The sequence below is a fragment of the Papio anubis genome, chromosome 9, assembly GCF_008728515.1.
Source record: "Papio anubis isolate 15944 chromosome 9, Panubis1.0, whole genome shotgun sequence".
NCBI lineage: Eukaryota > Metazoa > Chordata > Mammalia > Primates > Cercopithecidae > Papio > Papio anubis.
In genome coordinates, this window is record NC_044984.1 from 127110185 (window position 1) to 127134312 (window position 24128).

General features: G+C 50.8%; 2 protein-coding genes across 11 annotated transcripts in view; both read right to left on the reverse strand.

The window, feature by feature from the left end:
• ANKLE2 (ankyrin repeat and LEM domain containing 2) overlaps positions 1-10123 on the reverse strand; it is a 37957-nt gene extending 27834 nt beyond the window's left edge. The window contains exons 1-2 of one of the 2 annotated variants that reach the window (XM_003907411.4): positions 9853-10123; positions 3185-3643 (exon numbers count right to left, since the gene is read on the reverse strand). In XM_003907411.4, coding sequence (XP_003907460.1) covers positions 3185-3643; positions 9853-10033 — 640 coding nt within the window. In that variant the 5' untranslated portion in view covers positions 10034-10123. Of the gene's footprint in view, positions 1-3184; positions 3644-9286; positions 9546-9852 lie in introns of those variants that run through there. The other variant, XM_009182102.4, reaches the window with a different exon arrangement.
• Positions 10124-21000: 10877 nt separating this feature from the next.
• The window catches only part of GOLGA3 (golgin A3), a 60808-nt gene continuing 57680 nt past the window's right edge, over positions 21001-24128 (reverse strand). For all 9 annotated transcript variants that reach the window (XM_021923198.2, XM_031650951.1, XM_031650950.1 and 6 more), the window contains 2 exons: positions 23536-23699; positions 21001-22220 (listed from right to left, as the gene is read on the reverse strand). In XM_021923198.2, coding sequence (XP_021778890.2) covers positions 22031-22220; positions 23536-23699 — 354 coding nt within the window. In that variant the 3' untranslated portion in view covers positions 21001-22030. The remainder of the gene's footprint in view (positions 22221-23535; positions 23700-24128) is intronic.

Here is a 24128-nt window from a genome sequence, read left to right on the forward strand (position 1 = left end):
GGAGATCGAGACCATCCTGGCTAATACGGTAAAACCCCGTCTCTACTAAAAATACAAAAAATAGCCAGGTGTGGTGGCGGGCGCCTGTAGTCCCAGCTACTTGGGAGGCTGAGGCAGAAGAATCGCTTGAACTCGGGAGGCGGAGCTTGCAGTGAGCCAAGATCGCGCCACTGCACTCCACCCTGGGTGACAGAGCGAGACTCTGTCTCCAAAAAAAAAAAAAAACTGCACTTATATTACATTCAAAAACACACGTTATATATCATGTTCTAAAACATCTTAAAAATAAAAACAACGTTCATGTATATAAATAATAACAGGATCAATCATGACGAAAGCAGTGAAGTAGTTACTTCTCAGCAGTGAGATCTGAGACCAGAGGAGAGAATCTGGCTTTTACTTTAGATGCCACTTATAGAACATACACATTATAAGTGATTGTAACGAGCAACCTTTACAATAATAAAGATTAAAAATAAGGCTGGACGAGGTGGCTCACACCTGTAATCCCAGAACTTTGGGAGGCCGAGGCAAGCGAATCACGAGGTCAAGATATAGAGACCGGCCGGGCGCGGTGGCTCAAGCCTGTAATCCCAGCACTTTGGGAGGCCGAGACGGGCGGATCATGAGGTCAGGATATAGAGACCATCCTAGCCAACGTGGTAAAACCCCATCTCTATTTTAAAAATACAAGAATTAGCCGGGCATGGTGGCACACTCAGCGACTTGGGAGGCTGAGGCGGGAAAATCACTAGAACCCAAAAGGCAGAGGTTGGAGTGAGCCCAGATCGCGCCACTGCACTCCAGCCTGGTGAAAGACCGAGACTCTGTACCAAAAAATAAGTAAACAAATAAATAATAAATGACAAAAATAAAAACTGCACTATGACCATTTCCCAGTGTCACTATTCTTTTTTTTTTTTTGAGACGGAATCTAGCTCTGTCGCCCAGACTGGAATGCAGTGGCACAATCTCAGCTCATTGAAACCTCAGCCTCCTGAGAAGCTGGGACTACAGGCGCCCGTCACCAGGCCCTACTAATTTTTTGTATTTTTAGTAGAGACGGGGTTTCACCATGTTAGTCAGGATGGTCTCGAACCCCTGAACTTGTAATCTGACTGCCTTGGCCTCCCAAAGTGCTGGGATTACAGGCGTGAGCCACTGGCCTGGCCACTAAGTATTCTTTAAAAAGATCTTATGGAAGAATAATATTCCATTCTATTTACGGTGTTTAACCAATTATCTACTCACAGGTATCACCACAAATGATATCACAGTAACAACAATACTAATGACAGTGTGCAATTTCCGGCATTCCAGTCAATATTGAGTTCTCTCTTTTTTTTTTCCCCCAATGCTAAATCTTGTTTAAAATTACAATTCTTGGGCTGGGCACAGTGGCTCACACCTGTAATCTCAGCACTTTGGGAGGCTCAGGTGGGAGGACTGCTTGAAGCCAGGAGTTCAAGACCAGCCTGGGCAATAAAGCGAGACCCACTCTCTTAAAAAAAAAAAAAAAAAAAAAAAAAAATGATTACCTAGGTGTGGGCAGGCGAGGTGGCTCACGCCTGTAATCCCAGCACTTCGGGAGGCCAAGCCTGGTGGATCACTTGAGCCCAGGAGTTGGAGACCAGCCTGGGCAAAGTGGGGAAATCTCATCTCTCCCAAAAATACAAAAAAATGACTGCACACTGGCACATGCCCATGGTGTCAGCAATCCCAAGCTGAGGTGGGAGAAGTGCTTGAGTCTGGTGGGCAGACATTGCAATGAGTTGTTGAGATCACATCACTACACCCCAACCTGGGTGAGAGACAGAACCCAGTCTCAAAAAAAAAAAAACCAAACATCAAAAAAAACCCAATTAGCTAGGCGTGCTGGTATGTGCCTGTAACCTTAGCACGCTGGGAGACCAAGGTGGGTGGATCGTTTGAGGGCAGTTGGAGAGCAGCCTGGGCAACATGGCAAAACCCTCTCTCTATAAAAAATACAAAAATCGGCCGGGCACGATGGCTCACACCTGTAATCCCAGAACTTTGGGAGGCCGAGGCGGGCGGATCCCGAGGTCAGGGGTTCGAGACCAGCTTGGCCAAAATGGTGAAACCCTGTCTCTACCAAAAATACAAAAATTAGCTGGGTGTGGTGGCAGGTACCTGCAGTTCCCAGCTACTTGGGAGGCTGAGGGAGGAGAATCACTTGAACCCGGGACGCAGAGGTTACAGTTAGCTGAGATCGCGCTATTGCACTCCAGCCCAGGCAACAGTGCGAGACTCTGTCTCAAAAAACAAAAACAAAGACAAAAACACCTGGGTGTGGTGGCTCATGCCTGGGAGCCAGCTACTCAAGCGGCTGAGGTAGAAGGATCACCTGAGCCAGAAAGGTTGAGGCTGCAACGAGACGTCACTGTACCACTGCAATGCAGCCTAGGTGGCAGAGTAAGACCATGTCTCAGATGAATAAATTAAAAAAATAAAATGGCCGGGGGCAGAGGCTCACGCCTGTAATCTTAGCACTTTGGGAGGACGAGGCAGGTGGATCACAAGGTCAGGAGTTCAAGACCAGCCTGGCCAAGATGGTGAAACCCCATCCCTACTAAAAATACAAAAAATTAGCCAGGCGCGGTAGCAGGTGCCTGTAATTCCAGTTACTCAGGAGGCTGAGGCAGGAGAATCACTTGAACTCAGAGGGCGGAGGTTACAGTTAGCCAAGATTGCGCCACTGCACTCCGGCCTGGGCAACAGAGTGAGACTCTGTCTCAAACAATAAATAACTAAATAAATAATAAAATAAAATTACAAAACTTTGATGCTGAAAATTTATGCATTCATTGGCCATTTGCATTCATTAACATAAAAGGTGTGCAGGTTACAATGCATTTTAAAAAGGGGGAGGCGACTAATCAACAAAGCTCCTAACCAAGAGCAGCGGCCAGCTAATATTAATATCTCAGTCCAGCATATCTCACAGAATCCAATTTCCCTAACCAATTTTAACACTTCTCACGCAGACTCACAAATATTTCAGGAAAGTTCTACATAAAAATATTAACAATGGTTAACCGGGGTGATGAGATGGTGGTGATTGGATTTTTTCTTTTTTTATCTGTACTTTTCCATTTTCATATGTCATCCCGCCCTCTGCATATATGCTATCTGTGTGAGGAAATCCTACACACGTCCCCATTACCATTTCTCGCTGGGACGTCCTCATATACTGGACACACCCCATAGTACAAGGGCGGTTCCTTAGACGCAGTCACTGCAGTTCCATAGGTGTCGACTGCACTGGGGGGCACTGAGCGGGTCTTAGATGTCACAGCTTCCTCTTCGGGAGGATTCAGGCCCACACTGTAACCAAAATCTCTGTCTTCAGAAAAACCAGCCTGATCAGTTGGGTTCCCTTCAGCTGACTTCAAAATCCTTTGTGTGTCTTGGCTGAGAGCTGTGGCACCTGCCTCATGGTGATCGAAAGAAGGCAGCCTTCCTCCTTGCTCCAGTAAAGCCTGAGCCAATTTTTTCTCAAAAATGAACCTTGTAGTTGACGTAATGGGTCCACATTTCAATCCAGCTTTGACGATTTCTTCTCTAAGGTCATCTGGATTCAGAAGTTTCAATCGAGCCAACACAGCATCCATTGTCATTTCACCTAGGCCCAAGACAAAAAAATCAAATAGAGTCACAAAATACTAACACCTGCTGAAGCTGGGTGGCAGGTACCAGGGTTCATTATTTAATGGCATCAGTTTATTTCATTAAAAACTTTTTTCTTGGCTGGGCGCAGTGGCTCATGCCTATAATCCCAGCACTTTGGGAGGCCGAGGTGGGCGGATCACCTGAGGTCAGGAGTTCGAAACCAGCCTGGCCAATATGGTGAAACCCCATTTCTACCAAAAATACAAAAAATTAGCCGGGTGCAGTGGCAGACACCTGTAATCCCAGCTACTCGGGAGGTTGAGGCAGGAGAATGGCATGAACCCAGGAGGCGGAGGCTGCAGTGAGCCGAGATTGTGCTCCAGCTTAGACAACAAGAGCAAGACTCCAGATCAAAAAAAAAAAAAAAAATTTATTTCTTTTTTCCCAGGCAGGATTCCACTTTTCATACAAACTCTCTCCTTACTATAATGCCACCAATTTTTTTTTTTTTTTTTGAGGCAGAGTCTTGCTCTGTCACCCAGCCTGGAGTGCAGTGGCACCATCTCAGCTCACTGCAACCTCCGCCTCTTGGGTTCAAGCGATTCTCCTGCCCCAGCCTCCCAAATAGCTGGGATTACAGGCACCCGGCATCACGCCGAGCTAATTTTTGTATTTTTAGTAGAGATGGGGTTTCACCATGTTGGCCAGGTCTTGCACTCCTGACCTCAGGCGATCTGCCTGCCTTGGCCTCCCAAAGTGTTGGGACTACAGGCGTGAGCGTTTTTTTTTTTTTTTTTTTTTTTTGAGACGGAGTCTCACTATGTCTCCAGGCAGGCTAGAGTGCAATGGCGCAATCTCGGCTCACTGCAACCTCCACCACCCGGGTTCAATCGATTCTCCTGCCTCAGCCTCCTGAGTAGCTAGGATTACAGGCATGTGCCACCATGCCCAGTCAATTTTGTATTTTTAGCAGAGACAGGGTTTCTCCATGTTGGTCAGGCTGGTCTCGAACTCCCGACCTCAGGTGATCCGCCTGCTTTGGCCTCCCAAAGTGCTGGGATTACAGGCATGAGCCACCATGCCCAGCCCATTATATTCTTAAAAAAAAAAAAAAAAAAAAAAAGTCCAGGCACGGTGGCTCATGCCTGTAATCCCAGCATTTTCAGAGGCCAAGGCAGGCCGATCACCTCAGGAATTCGAGACCAGCCTGGCCAACACAGTGAAATCCCGTCTCTACTAAAAACAAAAATTAGCCGGGCATTGTGGCACATGCCTGTAATCCCAGCTACTCGGGAGGCTGAGGTAAGAGAATTGCTTGAACTTGGGAGGTGGAGGTTGCAGTGAGCCAAGATCGCACCACTGTACTCCAGCATAGGGGACAAGAGCGAGACCTCATCTGAAAAAAAAATTACCCAAGCATAGTGGTGCACCCCTATGGCCCCAGCTACTCAGGGGGCTGAGGCAGGAGGATCACTTGAGCCTGGGAGGTGGAGGCCACCGTGAGCCGAGATGGCACCCCTGCACTCCAGCCTGGGCGACAGAATCAGACCCTGTCTCAACAACAAATAAAAGGATGGGGGGGAGTAATATTTCTGAATTTAAGTTTCCATAGGGTTCTGACTTTTAAAAACATGTTCGTGACTGACATACTCAAGAAATAAGTAAAGCCGGGCAAGGTGGCTCACACCTGTAATCGCAGCACTTTGGGAGACCAAGGTGGGTGGATCACGAGGTCAGCAGTTCCAGACCAGCCCGGCCAAGATGGTGAAACCCCGTCTCTACTAAAAACAATACAAAAATTAGCCAGGCGCGGTGGCAGGCGCCTGTAATCCCAGCTACTTGGGAGCCTGAGGCAGAAGAATCACTGGAACCCAGGAGGCAGAGGTTGCAGTGAGCGGAGATCGCCCCACTGCACCCCAGCCTGGGCGACAGAGCGAGACTCCATCTCAAAAAAAAAGAAACAAATAAGTAAATAAACAAAAAGATGGGGGACACCCAAATGGAGTATCAGCCAGAAGAAACGAACCTAACTGGTTTACAAGTGAGTAACACACCGGAAGCTAACCTACATAACTTTGGAAAACTGAGTGACTAAAGTGCTCTAAGGAGAAAGACAAAAAGAAGTGTGACCATTACAGTGTGAACAGCCTCTAAGCAGTAGGTGTTTTCACAATGCTGTAAGTTAGCACACCTACAGCTATTTTCTGTGGACTCCAGGGTAAAGCAAATCATTTGAATACATGGTGGCTGATGAGAGCCAGGACTCTCCATGACAGAAAGGAAAGTGGGAGTGAGAACAGGGTTTCATCAAATGATTCCTGTAAAGGGCAAGAGAGTAAGCATCTCAGACTCTATGAGCCAAAGGCCGTGTAAGTGCTCAAGAACAGCCACAGGCAGGGTGTGACAGCTCACACCTGTCATCCCAGCGCTTGGGGAGGCCGAGGCGGGAAGATCACTTGAGTCCAGGAGTTCAAGACCAGCCTGGGCAATGTGGCGAGACCCTCTCTACAAAAACTTTAAAAATTAGCTGAGTGTGGTGATGTACACCTGTGCTTCCAACTACTTGGGGAGCTGAGGCAGGAGGATAAATTAAGCCCAAGAGTTTGAGGATGCAGTGAGCCCTGTTTGTGCCACTGCACTCCAACCTGGGCAACAGAGCAAGACCCTGTCTCCAAAAAAAAAAAAAAAAAGAACAGCCACAGATACACACAAACAAAAGGGTATGGTTGTATTCCAATAAAACTTTACTATACTTAGGAAAATAGATGGGGGCCAGTTTGGATCAGTTTGCTGACTCTTGTATTAGAATAAACCCAGGGGCCTGGGCATGGTGGCTCATGCCGGTAATCCCAGCACTTTGGGAGGCCAAGGTGGGTACATCATTTGAGGTGAGGAGTTTGAGACCAGCCTGGCCAACATGGTGAAACCCCGTCTCTACTAAAAATACAAAAATTAGCCAGGCCTGGTGGCGTGCACCTGTCATCCCAGCTACTCAGAAGGCCAAGCAGGAGAATCGCTTGAACTGGGCAGGCAGAGGTTGTAGTGAGCCTTGGCCTGGATAACAAAGTGAGACTCCATCTTAAAAAAAAAAAAAAAAAAAAAGAATAAACCCACAGACGTTGCATTGAAATTGGAAGTATCAGTATGATCACATGGTCCCTGACATATCGATGGTTAAAGATGTGAGAAACAGCTAGGTCTGAAGACTGGGTAATGTTACATTAACAATTTTTTAGGCCGGGCGCGGTGGCTCAAGCCTGTAATCCCAGCACTTTGGGAGGCCGAGACGGGCGGATCACGAGGTCAGGAGATCGAGACCATCCTGGCGAACACGGTGAAACCCCGTCTCATTGTAACACAGGGTCTAGTCAAGGGCAGTGGGAGGCCAGTCCCAGCTGGGAGGCTGAGGCAGGAGAATGGCTGTGAAACCTGGGAGGCGGAGCTTGCAGTGAGCTAAGATCCGCCACTGCACTCCAGCCCGGTGACAGAGCCAGACTCAGTCTCCAAAAAAATTTTTTTTTTTTTTTTGAGATAAGAGTCTTGCTCTGTCACCTAGGCTGGAGTGCAATGGCACGATCTCTGCTCACTACAACCTCCACCTCCCGGGTTCAAGCAATTCTCCTGCCTCAGCCTTCCGATTAGCTGCGACTACAGGCACCTGCCACCACGCCCAGCTAATTTTTTGTATTTTTAGTAGAGGCTGCCTCACCACATTGGCCAGGCTGATCTTGAACTCCTGACCTCGTGTTCCACCTGCCTCGGCCTCCCAAAGTGCTGGGATTACAGGCATGAGACACGGCACCCAGCCGAGTATGCAACTTTTGAGATTGGCTATTCCTAGTCAGCATAATGCCCTTGAGATCCACCTGCGTGGCAGAGTGCACTGCAGCGGAGTGGCACCCCGGGGTCCACCTCTAGAGGGACATTTGAGTTATTTCAGTTTCTGGCAATTACAAATAAAGTTGCTATGAACATCAAATACGGGTTTTTGTGTGAAAATCGTTTTCATTTCTCTAATAAAAGCTCAGGAATGCAGAGCAGATTTAACTTCCTAAAAACCTGCCAGGCTGATTCCCAGAGTGGCTGCACCACTTACCATCCCCGCTCACAATGCACGAGACCCAGTTTCTCTAAATCTCTGTTGACTTGTGGTAATATCAGTATTTTTTAATTTCAGCCCCTCCCAAAACACCACCCCCAGCCACCCTGTCCGTAGCTCTGCTTGGATGATGCTGGTGGTGACGGTAACAGAGCACTCAGAGGTGCTTAACACATACCAAGTGCTGCACTTACCCAACTCCCAAAAAATCTTAACTAGGTACTACTATAATCCCTATTCCTAAACGAGCAGGCTGAAAACAGACAGGTTAAGGCCACAGCAATAAGTGGTAGGGCCGGGCGCGATGGCTCACACCTGTAATCCCAGCTACTCGGGAGGCTGAGGCAGGAGAATGGTGTGAAGCCGGGAGACGCAGGTTGCAGTGAGCCCAGATCACGCCACTGCACTCCAGCCTGGGCGACAGAGCGAGACTCTGTCTCAAAAAACAAACAACAGCAGCAACAAAAATAGAAAAATTAGCCGGGCTTGTTGGCATTCACGTTTAATCCCAGCTACTCGGGAGGCTGAGGCAGGAAAATCGCTTGAACCAGCGAAGCGGAGCTTCCAGTGAGCCGAGATCCTGCCACTGCACTCCAGCCTGGGCGACAGAGCAAGACTTCATTTCAAAAAAAAAAAGAAAGTGGGTAGGGCTAGGACACAAACTCACACAACCCGACAGGAATCCCCACTCAATCATTAGAAAGCACCGCTTCTCAGTGACTAACAGTCTGACAATTTAGAGTAAAAACAAACTCAGTTTCTCCCACTAGACTCTCGCAACATGCTTCAGACGCCAGATACGTGGCGGTTTTCTCGCCACGAATCACGCAGGTCATCAGTTCTGCAGTGGACACAGGCTGGGTGTCGTCTGTGCAGTTCCATCCTAACTCAGTCATCTACTCTGACAGCATCTTCCTGGACATACGAGCAGACCCCACAGGTTAAGGGCTCAGTCCCACAAGACTGTCCCCCACTTCCAGTGCCCAGGTTGTTTGACCTGCGCTTCGGACCGACTGGGTGTAACCGGGTAACCTCCTCAGGTTGTGTTAATTTGCTAGAGCGGCTCCCGAACTCAGAGACATGTTTTACTTACATTTACCAGCATAGGATAAAGATTACAAAGAATACAGGTGAAGAGATGCGTGCGGTAAAACCGGGGGGAAAGGCTTGAAAATTCAAGGCCTCTCTGGGCACCGCCTCCAGGAATCCCCACGTACTATCTGGAAGCTCCCTCAACCCAGCCCTTTTGGGTTTTTACAGAAACTTCATTTCACAGGCATCGGTGATCAGCTCAACCTTCAGCCCTCTCCCCTCCCCGGAGGTTGCGGGTGGGGCTGAAAGTCCCCAGAACCTCTAACTCAGCCTTGGTCTTTCCTGCGACCAGTCCCATCCAGAAGCTCCCTAAGGGCTGCCGACCACCAGTCCACTCAGCCTACAAAAGACATCACATTGGAGGTCCCCGGGATTTCAGGAGTTGTAGGCCATGAAAAGCGGATGGAGGTGAAACACCCAGTTCACAGTATCAGTTACCTCAAACTTAAAATGACCAAAACCCACCTCCGCTCTCCACATCACCCAGACCCGACAGTCTACCCCAAAGCAATAAATGGACACCTTCTCCCGTTTCCTCCCGCCCCAAACCCCTAAGTCACATAGGCCTTTTCCGTCTCTGCCTCCTGTTCAATGACCAGTAACCGCAGGGGTTTCACATTCCAAACACATCCGGGACCCAGGGCTTCCTACCCGCGCCGCCCCGCTTTGGGCCATCCCTCCCCAGGTCTCCATCGACCGCAGCAAGGTTCTCCGCTAACGCCTCGCCGGGCTCCCGCCGCCTTCCCCGCAGGCCGCTCCCGAGCCCAGAAAGGTCTCATCCCCGAACCCGGCGTGGCCCCTGCCGCCCCCGCCCCGGGAAGCCAGGTTCCCCGCAACTGCCCTTTCCGCGGCCGGAATGGCCTTTCTCGAGCGGCCCTGGGAGAAAGGAATGGCCTTTCTCCCGGCGGCCTCGCCCAACTGCTGCCGGCACCGGGAGCTCGAGGGGCGCGGCCCAGGACGGGGTCCCGGGGAGGGCGTCGGGGCGGGGAAGGGACCGGGATGCAGGGGCCCAGCGACCGCCTGGGCCTCACCTGGGGCGGGGGCGGCGGCCGCGGGCGGCGGAGGGACTGGGGTCCCACTGCGGCCCAGACCCCCAGGCCGCGGGCCCAGCCGCCGCACCAGCCACCGCACAGCGATCAGCAGCACCGAGGCGCCCAGCAGCTCCCAGGCCAGCGCCGCCCACTCGGCCGCCGCCAGCCGCGGCCACAGCATCGCCGCAGCCCGGGCAGCAGCCGCCTAGGAGCCCGCACCCTGCGCCGCGCCCGTTCCAGGACCCCGCGCCGGGCTGCCCGCGCCCTGCCTGACGGCGCCACGCTAGAGGCGGCCGGGGTGGCGCGGGGGACACGGGCGGCGGCCCCGCTCACGAAGGTCCGGCGAGGGCGCCGCGGTGGCCCCGACCCTGGACCCCAGGCGGGCGGGGACGGGCTAGCGGACGGGCGGGCGCGGCAGGCGGGGCGCGGGCAGCCCGGCGCGGGGTCCTGGGAACTGCGCGGCGCGGAGAGGGTAATGTGTGGGCGGGGGCCGGGGCGGGGCCGGGGCGGGGCTTGTTTACTGCCTCCCGGGCCCGGGCCTGGCCTCCGCGGGGCGCTGCGCCTCTTCGAGAACGAAGCGGGCTCCGCCGGGTTCGTGAGCTCCGGGCCCCAGGACCGTTTGCGGCCGCCGCCCCGTCCTGGAGCTGGAGTGAGGAGGCGCTTCTCACTTTCCTGCGAACCCGCAGAACGGGCGGCCGGCGCTGGGGAGGCCCCCGGAGCTTCCCGCTTCTTCACCAAGCGACCCTGACGCGCAGTCGAAAGCTTGGATTTTGCCGGGCGCGGCGGCTGCGTCCGGAGTCCCAGCGCCTTGGGAGGCGAGGCGGGAGGATCCCCTCGGCCCAGGAGTTCGAGACCAGCCTGGGCAAATATTTTGAAAGTCATGGTAAAAGCCGCAGTTACTTTTGCACCAACCTAATGGGGAGACCCTGTCCCGAAAAAGGGAGGAGGATTTTCCTGTATACAATTTAGATTTTTTTTTTTTTTTTTTTTTTTGATGCGGAGTCTTGCTCTGTCGCCCAGGCTGGAGTGTAATGGCACGATCTCTGCTCACTGCAGCCTCCGTCTCCTGTGCTCAAGCGATTCTCCTGCCTTTCCTCCCAAGTAGGTGGGATTACAGGCGCCCGCCACCCCGCCCGGCTAATTTTTGCATGTTTAGTAGAGACGGGGTTTCATCATGTTGGCCAGGCTGGTCTCGAACTCCTGACGTCAAGTGATTGGCCTCCCAAAGTGCTGGGATTACAGGCGTGAGCCACCGCACCCTGCCTACTTTAGATATTATGAAATGAAAATGAAAGACCTGAAAAATATAATTGATATCCTTGGTTAAAAACATAATTGATCTGAGCGAGGTGGCTCAGGTCTGTAGTTCTAGCAACTCTGGAGGGTGAGGGGCGAGGGTAGTTTCAGTTCGGGAGTTCGAGGCTGCTGTGAGCGTGATCTCGCCTGTGAATAGCCACTGCACGCCAGCCTGACCGACATAGCAAGACCCCATCTCTTAAAAAATATCATTGGATGGTACTAATGGTTGGTTGGGCACTACAGAATAAAGGGTCAGTACATTTGAAGATGGGTGAAATGGAAATTTAAACCACGATGAGATGCTGCTTTAAATCCACCAGAATGGCTAAAATTTAAAAATTGGCAATATCAAATTTTGCTGGCAAGAGCAAACACTGAGTTAACCACTTTGGAAAATAGTGAGGCAGTTTCTTACAAAGTTAAACATATACCTCTGCTGTATTCTGAGTGTCTCTCCCCAGTGTTCGTATGTTGAAACCGTAACCCCCAAGGTAATGGTATTAGGATGTGGGGCCTGTGGGAGGTGATAGGTCAGGGGGCAGAGCCTTATATACTTTACTTACAAGAGGCTCAAGAGGGCCGGGCGCAGTGACTCACGCCTGTAATCCCAGCACTTTGGGAGGCCAATCACTTGACTTTGGGAGGCTGAGGCAGGAGGATCACAAGGTCAAGAGATGGAGACCATCCTGGCCAACATGTGAAACTCCATCTCTACTGCTGGGTGTAGTGGCGCACGCCTGTAACCCCAGCTACTCAGGAGGCTGAGGCAGCAGAATCGCTTGAACCAGGGAGGCAGAGGTTGCAGTAAGCCGAGATTGCACCTCTGCGCTCCAGCCTGGCAACAGAGCAAGACTCTTGTCTCAAAAAAAAAAAAAGTATGGTGCTTCAAACTAGGAACACCCCAAAAGTATGTCAGTAGGTGGGTAGATAGATTGTGAAATTGTCATAGGCACATACTATCATTATCACATGGTTATATACTATTCAGGAACGACATGGCTGAGTCTCAAAAGTACACCATGAAAAAGAAACCAAACTCAAGAGTGCATACTATATAATTCCATTTATGTCTTTTTTTTGAGATGGAGTCTCACTCTGTGTCCCAGGCTGGAGTGCAGTGGTGTGATCTCGGCTCACTGCAAACCTCACCGCCTGCCCGCACCCTGCCAGCCACACCAGTAAAAGCAATTCTCCTGCCTCAGCCTCCTGAGTAGCTGGGATTATAGGTGCGCACCACCACGCCCAGCTAATTTTTGTATTTTTAGTAGAGACAGGGTTTTGCCATGTTGGCCAGGCTGGTCTCGAACTCCCGACCGCGGGTGATCTGCCCATCTCAGCCTCCCAAAGTGCTGGGATTACAGGCGTGAGCCTCCCCGCCCAGCTGCGATTTATGTCTTAACAGCAAAGCTTGTGGTGAGAGAACTCAGAACAGCAGCTGACTAACTGGGGGGGTTAAATGGAAAGGGGCACAAGGAGCTTTCTCCTGTGAAGGAAATACTCTGTATCTCGTCTGGGTTGATAATAAAGGCACATATTTGTTAAAACTCATCAAAGTTTTGGCTACAAGGTTCATAAATGGGAAGAAAAACTCATCAAACTGTATGCTTAAAATATGCCTAAGTTTTAAAAAAAAGAATAAGGAGTACCTTGTTCGAATGAAACCTGCCATTGTTGTTTTTGATTTCTAGGTACTGTGAGGACAGATCTCTGTGCTCAGCGCCTCCCAGTTTTGACCCTTTATGAACGTGTGCTATCGTGTGGTGACAAGAGCACAGGCTCTGGGTTGCCACCTGGGTGGGTGTCCGGTCTGCTGCCTGCCTCTGGGTAACTGTGGGTGAATCATTTCCCTGTGCCTCAGGTTTCTCATTGGTAAAATGAGGACAATCATAGTATCTATCTGACTGGGCACAGTGGCTCACGCCTATCATCCCAGCACCTTGGGAGGCCAAGGCAGGAGGATCGCTTGAGCCCAGGAGGTAGAGACCAGCCTGGGCAATATGGCGATACACTGTCTGTACTAAAAATTTTCAAAAATTAGCTGGATGTGGTGGCACATGCCTTGAGGAGGGAGGATCACTTGAGCCTGGGAGGTCAAGGCTGCAGTGAGCCAAGATTGCGCCATTGCACTCCAGCCTGGGGGAGAGGGACCCTGTCTCAAAAATAAACAAACACACAAACACATACATACATAGATAAAAAGGTAATTACGTAAGTCCTTGCTACGGAGCCTCCATACATGAAGGACTTTAATAACGAGTTGTTATACACTTTTATAAACTATAAATTTAAGTTTGACGTATATGCATGCTTTATAGGGGTGGCCGGGTTCTCGCCCGTCACAGGGATCTTGTCATCTGAATCATAAACCCAAGCAGCTCTGGGAGAACTGAGAGCTCATTTGTTAAATGGTCAGCTGTAGTCGACTGTTGCCACCCAGCACGCACTCTCCAGCCTTAACAACAGAAGCTCCCAGTGGGCGGTGGAGACGCTCCCGTCTCCTAAACACATCCAGCGGCCATGTGACTAAGCAAAGGCAGCGGAGAGTGAATGGATGGTGACAGACGCGGCCACGCAGCCGGCCTTCTGCGAGCGCCTACAATGCACATCCCTGTCCTTTCTCTCCCTACTCACCTCCGAGGGGGACGGAAGGTAGGACTGGGAGAGCTGTTCTCAGGCTGGTGGACGCTGTGATTAGCGGAGACGGAAGGCGCTTTTCTTCTCGGCACCGTGAAGCTGTCCTGGTCAGTCCTGTTTCCATGTTGAGTGTCTGTGGTGCAGCCGCTCCACCATCCTTGACACCAGGACTTCTGTGGAATCCAGGTAGGCAGCTAGGGTCCTGGTAGGGCCATGCCCTCACCCCCATCTAATGCATCCACTCCCCGTTAAATGAGAACAGAATAATCACAGGAAAACACGGAAACAACTCCACTGTTCTGAAGCCAACCCTGTATTAGCCACTGTTTAACGTTAGGTAGAAATGAAAAAATTTGAGATGTAAACTCCTGCAGGTAGAAGTGGATTTCTCGTGAGTTAACAAAATGAAACTTACTAGAATCAACGGCCTTTTCTGAGAGCCATTCTGATTTTATTCCTAGTTGTAGTTTAACTTCTACTTCGTTTCTGATCCCAGATCACACAGGGGCCGTGTGAGCCCCAGGGACTCAGTGGAAGCTACAGTCTCATAGCTCGAGGATTTACTCCCAACGGGCTGGGATAAGCCCTAGATGAGCAGGGAGTAGCTAATTTTTTCTTCCCCTTCTTTTTCAATATTAATTGGATTTCCTTAAAAGCCATGTCCATTAAGTCTGTTATCAATGGCTATTTAGCACTTGTGGAAACCCAGCCATATGTTACATACAGTAGGGTTTAGTCAGGAAAACAGTCCAGGCCAGGTGGTTCAGCAGAGAAAATGCAGGGGCAGGGACGGCAATTGCAGGACGCCAGAGGCCTTCAGGTGGAGATAACGGCCCGTAGTGGAAATGCAGACTCCAGAACCTGGTGGAACCAGGGCTGATGCCGGGGAATGAAGGTGGCAGGGGAGCTGCGACCGTGACCATCAGACGCCCAGCCACAGGGACTGCCTGATGCAGACAGGCAGCGGCAGTGGGGTTGGGGGGGGGGGCGTCTGTTTTCTGGGTGAAGATGGGGCATTTTGAAAGCATTGGGAAGATAAACCTGACGTGTCCATCCAGTCTCCAGAAATGCACATTTAACGCTCAGAAGGAAATCTTGCAACAACTGAAGTGCTGTTGGGAGGCTCTGTGAGCAGAGATAAGACTGTCCTGTGCGTTTCAGGACATTTAGATGTGACACTCAAAAATATTTCACTGTGGGCCAGGCGCGGTGGTTCACGCCTGTAATCCCAGCACTTTGGGAGGCAGAGGCAGGTGAATCACCTGAGGTCAGGGGTTCGAGACCAGTCTGACCAAAATGGTGAAACCCCATCTCTACCAAAATACAAAAATTAGCCGTGTGTGGTGGCGGGCGCCTGTAATCCCAGCTACCCGGGAGTCTGAGGCAGGAGAGTTGCTTGAACCCAGGAGGTAGAGGATGCAGTGAGCTGAGATTGAGACACTGTACTCCAGCCTGGGCAACAAGAGTGAAACTCCGTCTCAAAAATATAAGTATTTCATGTGAAGGTGGAATCCAACCCCGACAATGTGTAGAAAAGCCCAAAAATCTCCTACACAAATTCCTGAGCCGAGGGCTACAGAGATGAGCATCCTGGTAATGCCAAGGACACGCTGCCTTCGAGGCTAGAGGTTCCCACCTCATCAGTAACGGAGGCATCGCCAGCCCTCAGCTGCCTCGGGAGCCCCCGATCGGCCTTCACGCCTCCCAGAAGCTCCACCATTTCAGCCCTTAACTGGAGTCCAGACCTTAGAGACGTGGACACTGCGAAGGTCGCCAGCAGCAAGTGGTGGAGCCAGGAGGACGGCTGTAGGACGCCCCCACACACAGGCGAGCAGAGGGCGTTGCAAACATCGGCAGAGGCGGCCCAGCAGCAGTTTAACATCTCGCCCTGTGTCCAGGAGAAAAGCCACTGCCCAAGTACACTTTTTTTTTTTTTGAGACGGAGTCTCCCTCTGTCACCCAGGCTGGAGGGCAGCGGCACGAACTTCAATCACTGCAACCTCCGTCTCCCAAGTTCAAGCAATTCTCCTGCCCCAGCCTCCTGAGTAGCTGGGGTTACAGGAACCCGCCACCATACCCGGCTAATTTTTGTATTTTTAGTAGAGATGGGGTTTCGCCATGTTGGTCAGGCTGGTTTCAAACTCCTGACCTTGAGTGATCCACCTGCCTCGGCCTCCCAAAGTGCTGGGATTACAGGCATGAGCCACCACGCCCGGCCTGCTTCCTAATACTACCTGAGGTCTCAGATTTCCAAGTGATCTGGTGATTTTTAAATCCTGAGCCTCCCATCAGCGACAACCCAAATTCCTGACAATACCTGACGCCACTCTAAGCCAGGAAGAAGTGACCCATCCGTGTCTGCCAAAACCGCTCCTGACACCCACTGCTGAGCTCTGTAGCAGGATGCAGCGTGGAGCTTCGAGCTGCTGAGACAGACACAGCTGAAAATACACCTGTCAGCCAGTCAGTGCAGTGCCTGCAAACACGTAGCAACTCCATGGAGAAAAGGAAAACGTTCAGATATAAACATGTCCCCTTAAGGGTTATTATAAACAAAAAAAAGTTATATCCTTAATATTTCAGAAAGTTAAGGCCACAGAAGGTGGTCAGGGAATTTTTACTCCGATCTGTGTAGTAATTCCCTGGGTACAGAAGCGGGTAAAGCAGTCACAGGAAAAAGTGCATTAATCCCACAGGGCCAAGCCTGGAGACTACCACTTCCTGTCCCTTTTCTGTACTTTTTAAACCATGGTGGTGTCTACTAACGTCTAACTGAAAACTCTATATCTGGTTAACTGTTTTGAGACGGAGTCTCGCTTCTGTCACCTGCTGGAGGCAGTGGCCGGATCTCTGCGCCACTGTAGCTCCAGCCTCTGGGGTACGCTTATTCTCCTGGCTCAGCCTCCCGAGAAGGCTGGGACTACAGGCGCCGCCACTCCGCCCGCTAGTTTTTGTACTTTTTAGTAGAGACGGGGTTTCACCGTGTTAGCCAGGATGGTCTCGATCTCGTGACCTTGTGATCCGCCCGTCTCGGCCTTGTTTTTTTTTTTTTTTTTTTGAGCTAGAGTCGCACTCTGTCATCCAGGCTGGAGCGCAGTGGCGTGATCTCGGCTCACTGCAACCTCCGCCCCCCGAGTTCAAGCAATTCTTCTGCCTCAGCCTCCTGACTAGTGGGGATTACAGGCACACACCACCACGCCGGGCTGATTTTTGGGTTTAGTAGAGGTGAGGTTTCACCATGTTGGCAGGGCTGGTCTTAAACTACCGACCTTAGGTGACCCACCCCCGCTCAGCCTCCCAAAGTGCTGGCATTACGGGCGTGAGCAACCGCACCCAGTTGACACCTGGTTAACTCTTAATGATCAAAATCAAAGTACAGATGGAAAAGACAGAATCTGGGAAGTCACATTGCTGAGGTCTGAGAGTCATGACCCCACCGTCACCGCGGAGGCCCAGCAGAGGGCAGCACCTGCATGATGAGGCCCAGCTGAGGCGGCGCCGCACAGAGCAGCCACCATCCTTCCCCTGGTCCACCGGGAAGCTCGCTCCCCCTCCTGTATTCCTGGCAAATGGCAACGGGCAAAGTGTGGGCCAAGGGCGGAGGAGGCGGTGCCATGCGTCTGCTGTTGTCACAAGCCACAGAAGTTGGCTTCACTCCTGTCTGAAACCGGCAGGGCACTAGAATTCTCTTTTAAAGCATGTGTTGAACAGAGTGTGTAATAACATGAGATTAAAAAGTTACTCTCCAAACAACAAAATATAAATATTAAAATGAAGCTTCCAATGAATATGAAAATCTTTACCAAAAAATAGTTTATTGCACAAAATTTAAGGAATTCCCAAGCACACTTACATTTGTAAAAAATCAACGTGCTTTTTAAAGTTACACTTTGTCAGACAAGGTGACCCCTTTCCCCAGAACAGCCACAACTTGAGGGCTCTCTTTTGTGAGGAAATTTTTAATAAAAATGAGTAACTCAAAAGCACTGAATTTTCCAGACCCTCTAACATATTTCCCTCAGGATCCTGTGAGAGCCTGAGATCACTGTATGATGAGATTTGCCTGGACCTTCCAGTCAGTGAGCTGAGAACGCCTCACACCACAGCATCACTCAAGTCCTCACGTCAGAGGGCTCCTCGAAGGGAGGCTCCAGGACGGTTCTCTCTCAGATTTGCTGGTCCCCTCCCCTCTGAGAATCTTCACATACAACATTCTGTTTTTGTTTTTAAAGACCTCAGGGAACTAGAACTCTTATGTTGTGGGAACCCTACACCAAGGAGAGCTGAGGGCAAACTCCCTAGCACAGCACAGTGCGGCATGGACTGCGTTCTGGGGGGCAGGGCCCTGCTGGACCCACCTGAGGAGAGTCTGTTTCACATCCTAACAAAATCACTGCCTGATCCATAGTGCAGAGGTTGGGAACAGGGGTGTGAGTCCGTAAGACCCGTAGCATCCATCTCACACACACCATGGAAAAACACATGAAAACCAAGTTACGTTGTTTTGGGAGTGTCAGAAAAACAACCAGTGACGTCGTGAAGTGCCCAAGCCTGTTGTGACACACAGCGTGGGGACAAACACGCCGCATAATACTCTGGGGACCCTGTTTTCTAAGCAATACTCCCGACTTCACTGCCTTTTCCATGAGGATATTCCATCATTCCCACTGCTGCCCACAAGAAGAAAATAATTCAAACTTTACGCACTGAAGTAACTCTGGGAGGTAGAAGTGCCGGGAGAGTCCCTTGGAGATAAGAAAAAAACCTCGACAATAAAGAAAAAGCTGGCAATTTAAAACTTCAACTTCAGTCGGGGGTGGTGGTTCACGCCTTTAAACCTAGCACTTTGGGAGGCTGAGGTGGGCAGATCACCTGAGGTCAGGAGTTCGAGACCAGCCTGGCCAAAATGGTGAAACTCCACCCCCATAAAAATACAAAAATTAGCCCGGTGTGGTGGTGGGCACTGTAGTCCCAGCTACTCGGGAGAATGAGGCAGGAGAATGGCTTGAACCCGGAAGGCGGAGCTTGCAGTGAGCCAAGGTCACACCACTGCACTCCAGCCTGGGCGACAGAGCGAGACTCTGTCTCAAAAAACAAACAAACAAACAAAAAACCCAACTTCCTCTTTTAGGCATCTTCTTAAGAAAGGAAGCCTGAAGGCAGTGTCCGTGTGAACACAAGAGGTCTCAGATCCAGAAGCACAAGCCGTGCATGAAAACACCAGAAGACTCACCGTGGAGAGCGAGGGCAGCCAGGCCCTGCCAAACCAGAGGGGGCCCTGGCACCGGCGGCCACAGAGCACCGGGGAGGTATCACGCCCAAGGGCACACGCAGGAAAAGCGGGGTGAGAAACGCAGAGCTACCTTCCCTTGAGTATTTTCACAATTAGTTTGTCCTAAGAGAAAAAAAAATACACGGTGAACATCGCTCACTCAAGGACTTTCCATGAGAAGTCGCTCCCCATCGAATGTGTGTGATTTCTTGATTTTAATTTTTAAAAATTTTCTTATTTTTTTGAGACGGGAGTCTGGCTCTGTTGCCCAGGCTGGAGTGCAATGGCGCGATCTCGGCTCACTGCAAGCTCCACCTCCCAGGTTCAAGCGATTCTCCTGCCTCAGCCTCCTGAGTAGCTGGGATTATAGGCGCGCACCACCACACCCAGCTAAGTTTTCTATTTTTAGTAAAGACAGGGTTTTGCCATGTTGGCCAGAGTGGTCTGGAACTCTTGACCTCAGGTGATCCACCCGCCTCAGCCTCCCAAAGTACTGGGATTACAGGCATGAGTCACCACGCCCGGCCCGATTTCTTGATTTTAATATTAAAACAAAGGGGTAGTGCAGCCCAAATAAATAAGAATGTAAATTACTGTATTTTTCTTTTCTAATGGTACAAGAACAATTTAGTAAATAACATCTTCAACTTAACATAAAAAGGATATATTTATAATGAAATTTTCAAGTATTATTTCAAAATTAACCCTGTACAAATGATATATATATTTTGGAAGTTCTAATACTTGCTAGAGAATATTTTTTAAATACCAAACATCTTTGTGGTTAATGCTACCTTAACCTTACCAATTAACCTTCTAAAAGTATATTACAACAGAACACAAGTAGCATAAACATACCATACTGTTTTCTCCACAAAACAGACACAAGATACGGACATGAGCACATCTGGCCTGGCCAGTGACACTCAGAACCTCGTTTCAGACCCATATCTCTGCAAAGGAGGCCACACGGACCCATTCTCTCTCTCTCCTCATACAATAAATATTATTTTAGATTTTCTTAACAAACTAGGGGACAACTTACAGACCCCAACTCTCGCAGTGTCTGCAATGTTTCAGGAGTTGGGGTGGGAAACGGAAGATCTCACACACGTAGTGCTGATTCTAAATAAGGCATCTGTTTCTGAGACACCTGGGGAGAGCACAGCCACCTTCCTCACGGTGCTGGCCTGTCTCTCCCGGAAATTGCCTCTGCTCTCCACATGATGCTGGTGTAAGCACAAAGGACCCAGGACTTCTCTTGGTGACTGCACGAGTACAGGCGCTCCCTCAGACACTGGTAAAGATTTTCACTTGGGCATAGAAGTGTGAGGCTTGTTACCACCTGCTATCTACACCTGGCTGTGGCTCCAGGAGAAACGGCAGGAGTTGCTGCAGGGAGCCCCTGGCCTGCTCTCCTCCTCCTCCACCTTCCTTCCTCTCCCTCTGGCCTCTCCCTGTGCCCCACAAAGGTCGGATCAGATACGGGGCCTCAGTGTCCTTGTGCCTCCTGATGGCCTTCAGGCCTGACTAAGGGTCCAAGCTGCCCCTTCCCGGTGGCCAGCCATGGTGGAATCTCACAGGACCAGTGGCCTGAGAGGAAGAGACCGGCAGGAAGGAAAGACCCTTAGCAACAAAGTAAAACCAGAACAGAGGACCTTTCTGTGTAAGAATATTTGGCTTAGCCGGGCGCGGTGGCTCAAGCCTGTAATCCCAGCACTTTGGGAGGCCGAGACGGGCGGATCACGAGGTCAGGAGATCGAGACCATCCTGGCTAACACAGTGAAACCCCGTCTCTACTAAAAAATACAAAAAAAATAGCCGGGCGAGGTGGCGGGCGCCTGTAGTCCCAGCTATAGGGAGGCTGAGGCAGGAGAATGGCGTAAACCTGGGAGGCGTAGCTTGCAGTGAGCTGAGATCCGGCCACTGCACTCCAGCCTGGGCGACAGTGCGAGACTCCCTCTCAAAAAAAAAAAAAAAAAAATATTTGGCTTTAGAAGGTAAATAAAATAATTATATTTCTTAGAACAGAATTTTCTGACATCCCTAAATCCTACAGGTAAATTATTCCCAACAAATTTTCAAAAGGCAATCAATAATAAGACAAATAGGTTCTTCTTAAATAATATGAGCATACGCTTGCTAAAGATTGGGTTACAGGCTGAGCGCGGTGGCTCATGCCTGTAATTCCAGCACTTTGGGAGGCTGAGGCGGGCGGCTCACTTGAGGTCAGGAGTTCGTAACCAGCCTGACCAACACGGTGAAACCCCATCTCTACTAAAAATACAAACATTAGCCTGGCATAGTGGCGAGCGTCTGTAATCCCAGCTACTTGAGAAGCTGAGGCAGGAGAATGGCGTGAACCCGGGAGGCGGAGCTTGCAGTGAGCCGAGATGGTGCCACCGTACTCCAGCCTGGGCGACAGAGCGAGACTCCATCTCCAAAAAAAAAAAAAAAAAAAAGATTGGGTTATGATCTTCATTGTCTACGTACACATCCTATGGTGGGATGGCTATCCAAAAAAACAAGCAAAAAGGTGCAAATAAAATTTCATTTCTGCAGAAAAGTAAAGCTCTTACTGAACAGAACAGGGAACTGAGACTGCAGCCGGCCTGGCCGGGCGCTGGTGCCGCACACCCCGTCGTGCAGCCTCTCCCCGTCACCTGCAGAGAGCAGCGTCGGTGACCGCTCGGAAGACATGTCCTACAAGTAACTCTTCAGACACGTTCGAAGCTCCTTGCCAAGAGCCTATTAGGCTTTTAAGATTTGGTCATTCCATGGGAAAAGCTAATTGTAATCTTCGAATGTTTTTCTAATCCTTGGCTCTCATTCTGTTATATATTTTACTCCTTGTTAAAGGCAAAACAAAATTTAAATTTCATGTCTTAGAAAAACATCAGCCACACAATCGAATAAATAACATTGATAAGAGAGCATTCCGGACAGCGGTACACGGAGGCGAGTCCGCAGCAGTCACTGTCCTGGCCCTTCTTTGGAAGCCCTGCTCTGACTGTGTCTCTGGGCATTGCCACGTGGGTTGGCATGACCCCCAGGGGGCGCAGGGCTGGCAGTGGCTGGTTCCACCGGAGTCCACGAGGACAGAGACTCGTGCACCGTGAGGGTGTGCTCCTCCATCTGGCGCTGCAGGCTGTCCATCTCCTGCCTGGGACAGAAGGAAGGCGGCCCAGATCACACACGTGCCAGGCAGAACGTGCCACCCGTGGGCAGCCTCGCTCGCTAGCACCTGAGTGGAGCTGGGCAGCTTCGGGGACCCGCAAACCAACTGAGACCACAGAAGCTCAGCTATTCTCGGCACTGTTCTCTACACTGTGCAGAGGACAGTCGAGGGCGTACGCAAGAGGACACAGGCTCAAGGACCAGTCCTGACCAGGCGGCAGGGTGGAAGCTGTCACTGAGGCCTGGCACACGTGACTTCCATTCTGTAACCTTCCCTCGGGGTGCCGCCTGGCCCCACCCTACACATTTCACTCAGCCTCAGGCTGCCAGGTGCACTGCGTGTGGCCTTCCAGCTTCTCAGGGCCTATCACGGTAGTTTAACTCCAGGCAGTTTCCGCCTATGAGTTCAGAGGCTGTGTGTGAGTTCCCCAACCTTTATATAAACCTCAGAGGTTGTGTATGTGAGTCCCCGACTTATATAAACCTCAGAGGCTGTGTGTGCAGCCCCCTTATATAAACGTCAGAGGTTGTGTGAGTCTCCACCTTATATAAACCTCAGAGGCTGTGAGTCCCCTTATATAAACCTCAGAGGGGCCTATGTCCCCCCTTCATATAAACCTCAGAGGCTGTGTGCGCCATGTCCCCCTTCATATAAACCTCAGAGGTTGTGTGAGTCCCCCCTTATATAAACCTCAGAGGTTGTGTGAGTCCCCCCCTTATATAAACCTCAGAGGTTGTGTGTGTGAGTCCCCCCTTATATAAACCTCAGAGGTTGTGTGTGTGAGTCCCCCCCTTATATAAACCTCAGAGGTTGTGTGTGAGTCTCCACCTTATATAAACCTCAGAGGTTGTGTGTGAGTCCCCCCCCTTATATAAACCTCAGAGGGTGTGAGTCCCCCCCCCTTATATAAACCTCAGAGGCTGTGTGCGCCACGTCCCCCTTCATATAAGCCTCAGAGGTTGTGTGTGTGAGTCCCCCCCTTATATAAACCTCAGAGGTTGTGTGTGTGAGTCCCCCCCCCTTACATAAACCTCAGAGGCTGTGTGCGCCACGTCCCCCTTCATATAAACCTCAGAGGTTGTGTGTGAGTCCCCCCCTTATATAAACCTCAGAGGTTGTGTGTGAGTCCCCCCCTTATATAAACCTCAGAGGCTGTGTGCATGAGTCCCCCCACCTTTATATAAACCTGCTCAAACTCTGCTGGGCACTCATTGAGTGCTGGCACCAGGAGTGTCCTCTCAGCTAAAGAGGGCATTAATCTTTAAGACTAGCTGAAGTGCAACACAGAATATGGTCGTACTTGAGCTGCTGGAGGCAGCTGTTCAGGTTCTTGAGGGGCTCCTTGCTCACGGCAGGCGGTGGCTTCAGCAGCTCCTCCAGCAGCGAGGCGGGAACCGGGCAGTCGGGGATCTTGATGGGCGTGGCGGGGTTGGAAGAGCTGGCCTCGCCTTTTGGCTCCTTTCTCTGTTTTGAAAAGCACATGATCAGCTTTCCCACCGTCCCCTCCCTCCGGTCAGTCTCACTAGCACAGCATGTGGCAGACGGGCCTCCCCAGCAGGTGACATGGGGCCTCTGGGAAGGGGACCGTCCTGGCTGCCGTGACAGCACAGCAGTCCCAGAGCTCCAGAATAGCTGGCTGAGGAAACACCTTTATTCCTAAGGCACAAAACCACAGCAAGCCACAGAGACAACCTAAGTCCTGGGTCTGCAGCGGGGCGGGGCCGAGCCACAGACTTACAGCTCTCCCAGAGGCTTTTCCCATCAGAGACTCAAGGCCTTGACGTGGAATTTCCCTAAGAAATTAAGTATGTTTTCCAACTTAGGCTCCCTTTTGGGCACAGCTCCCGGGCCCCAGCCCTTCGCACACAGCAGGGACTGCCAAGTCACAGACCA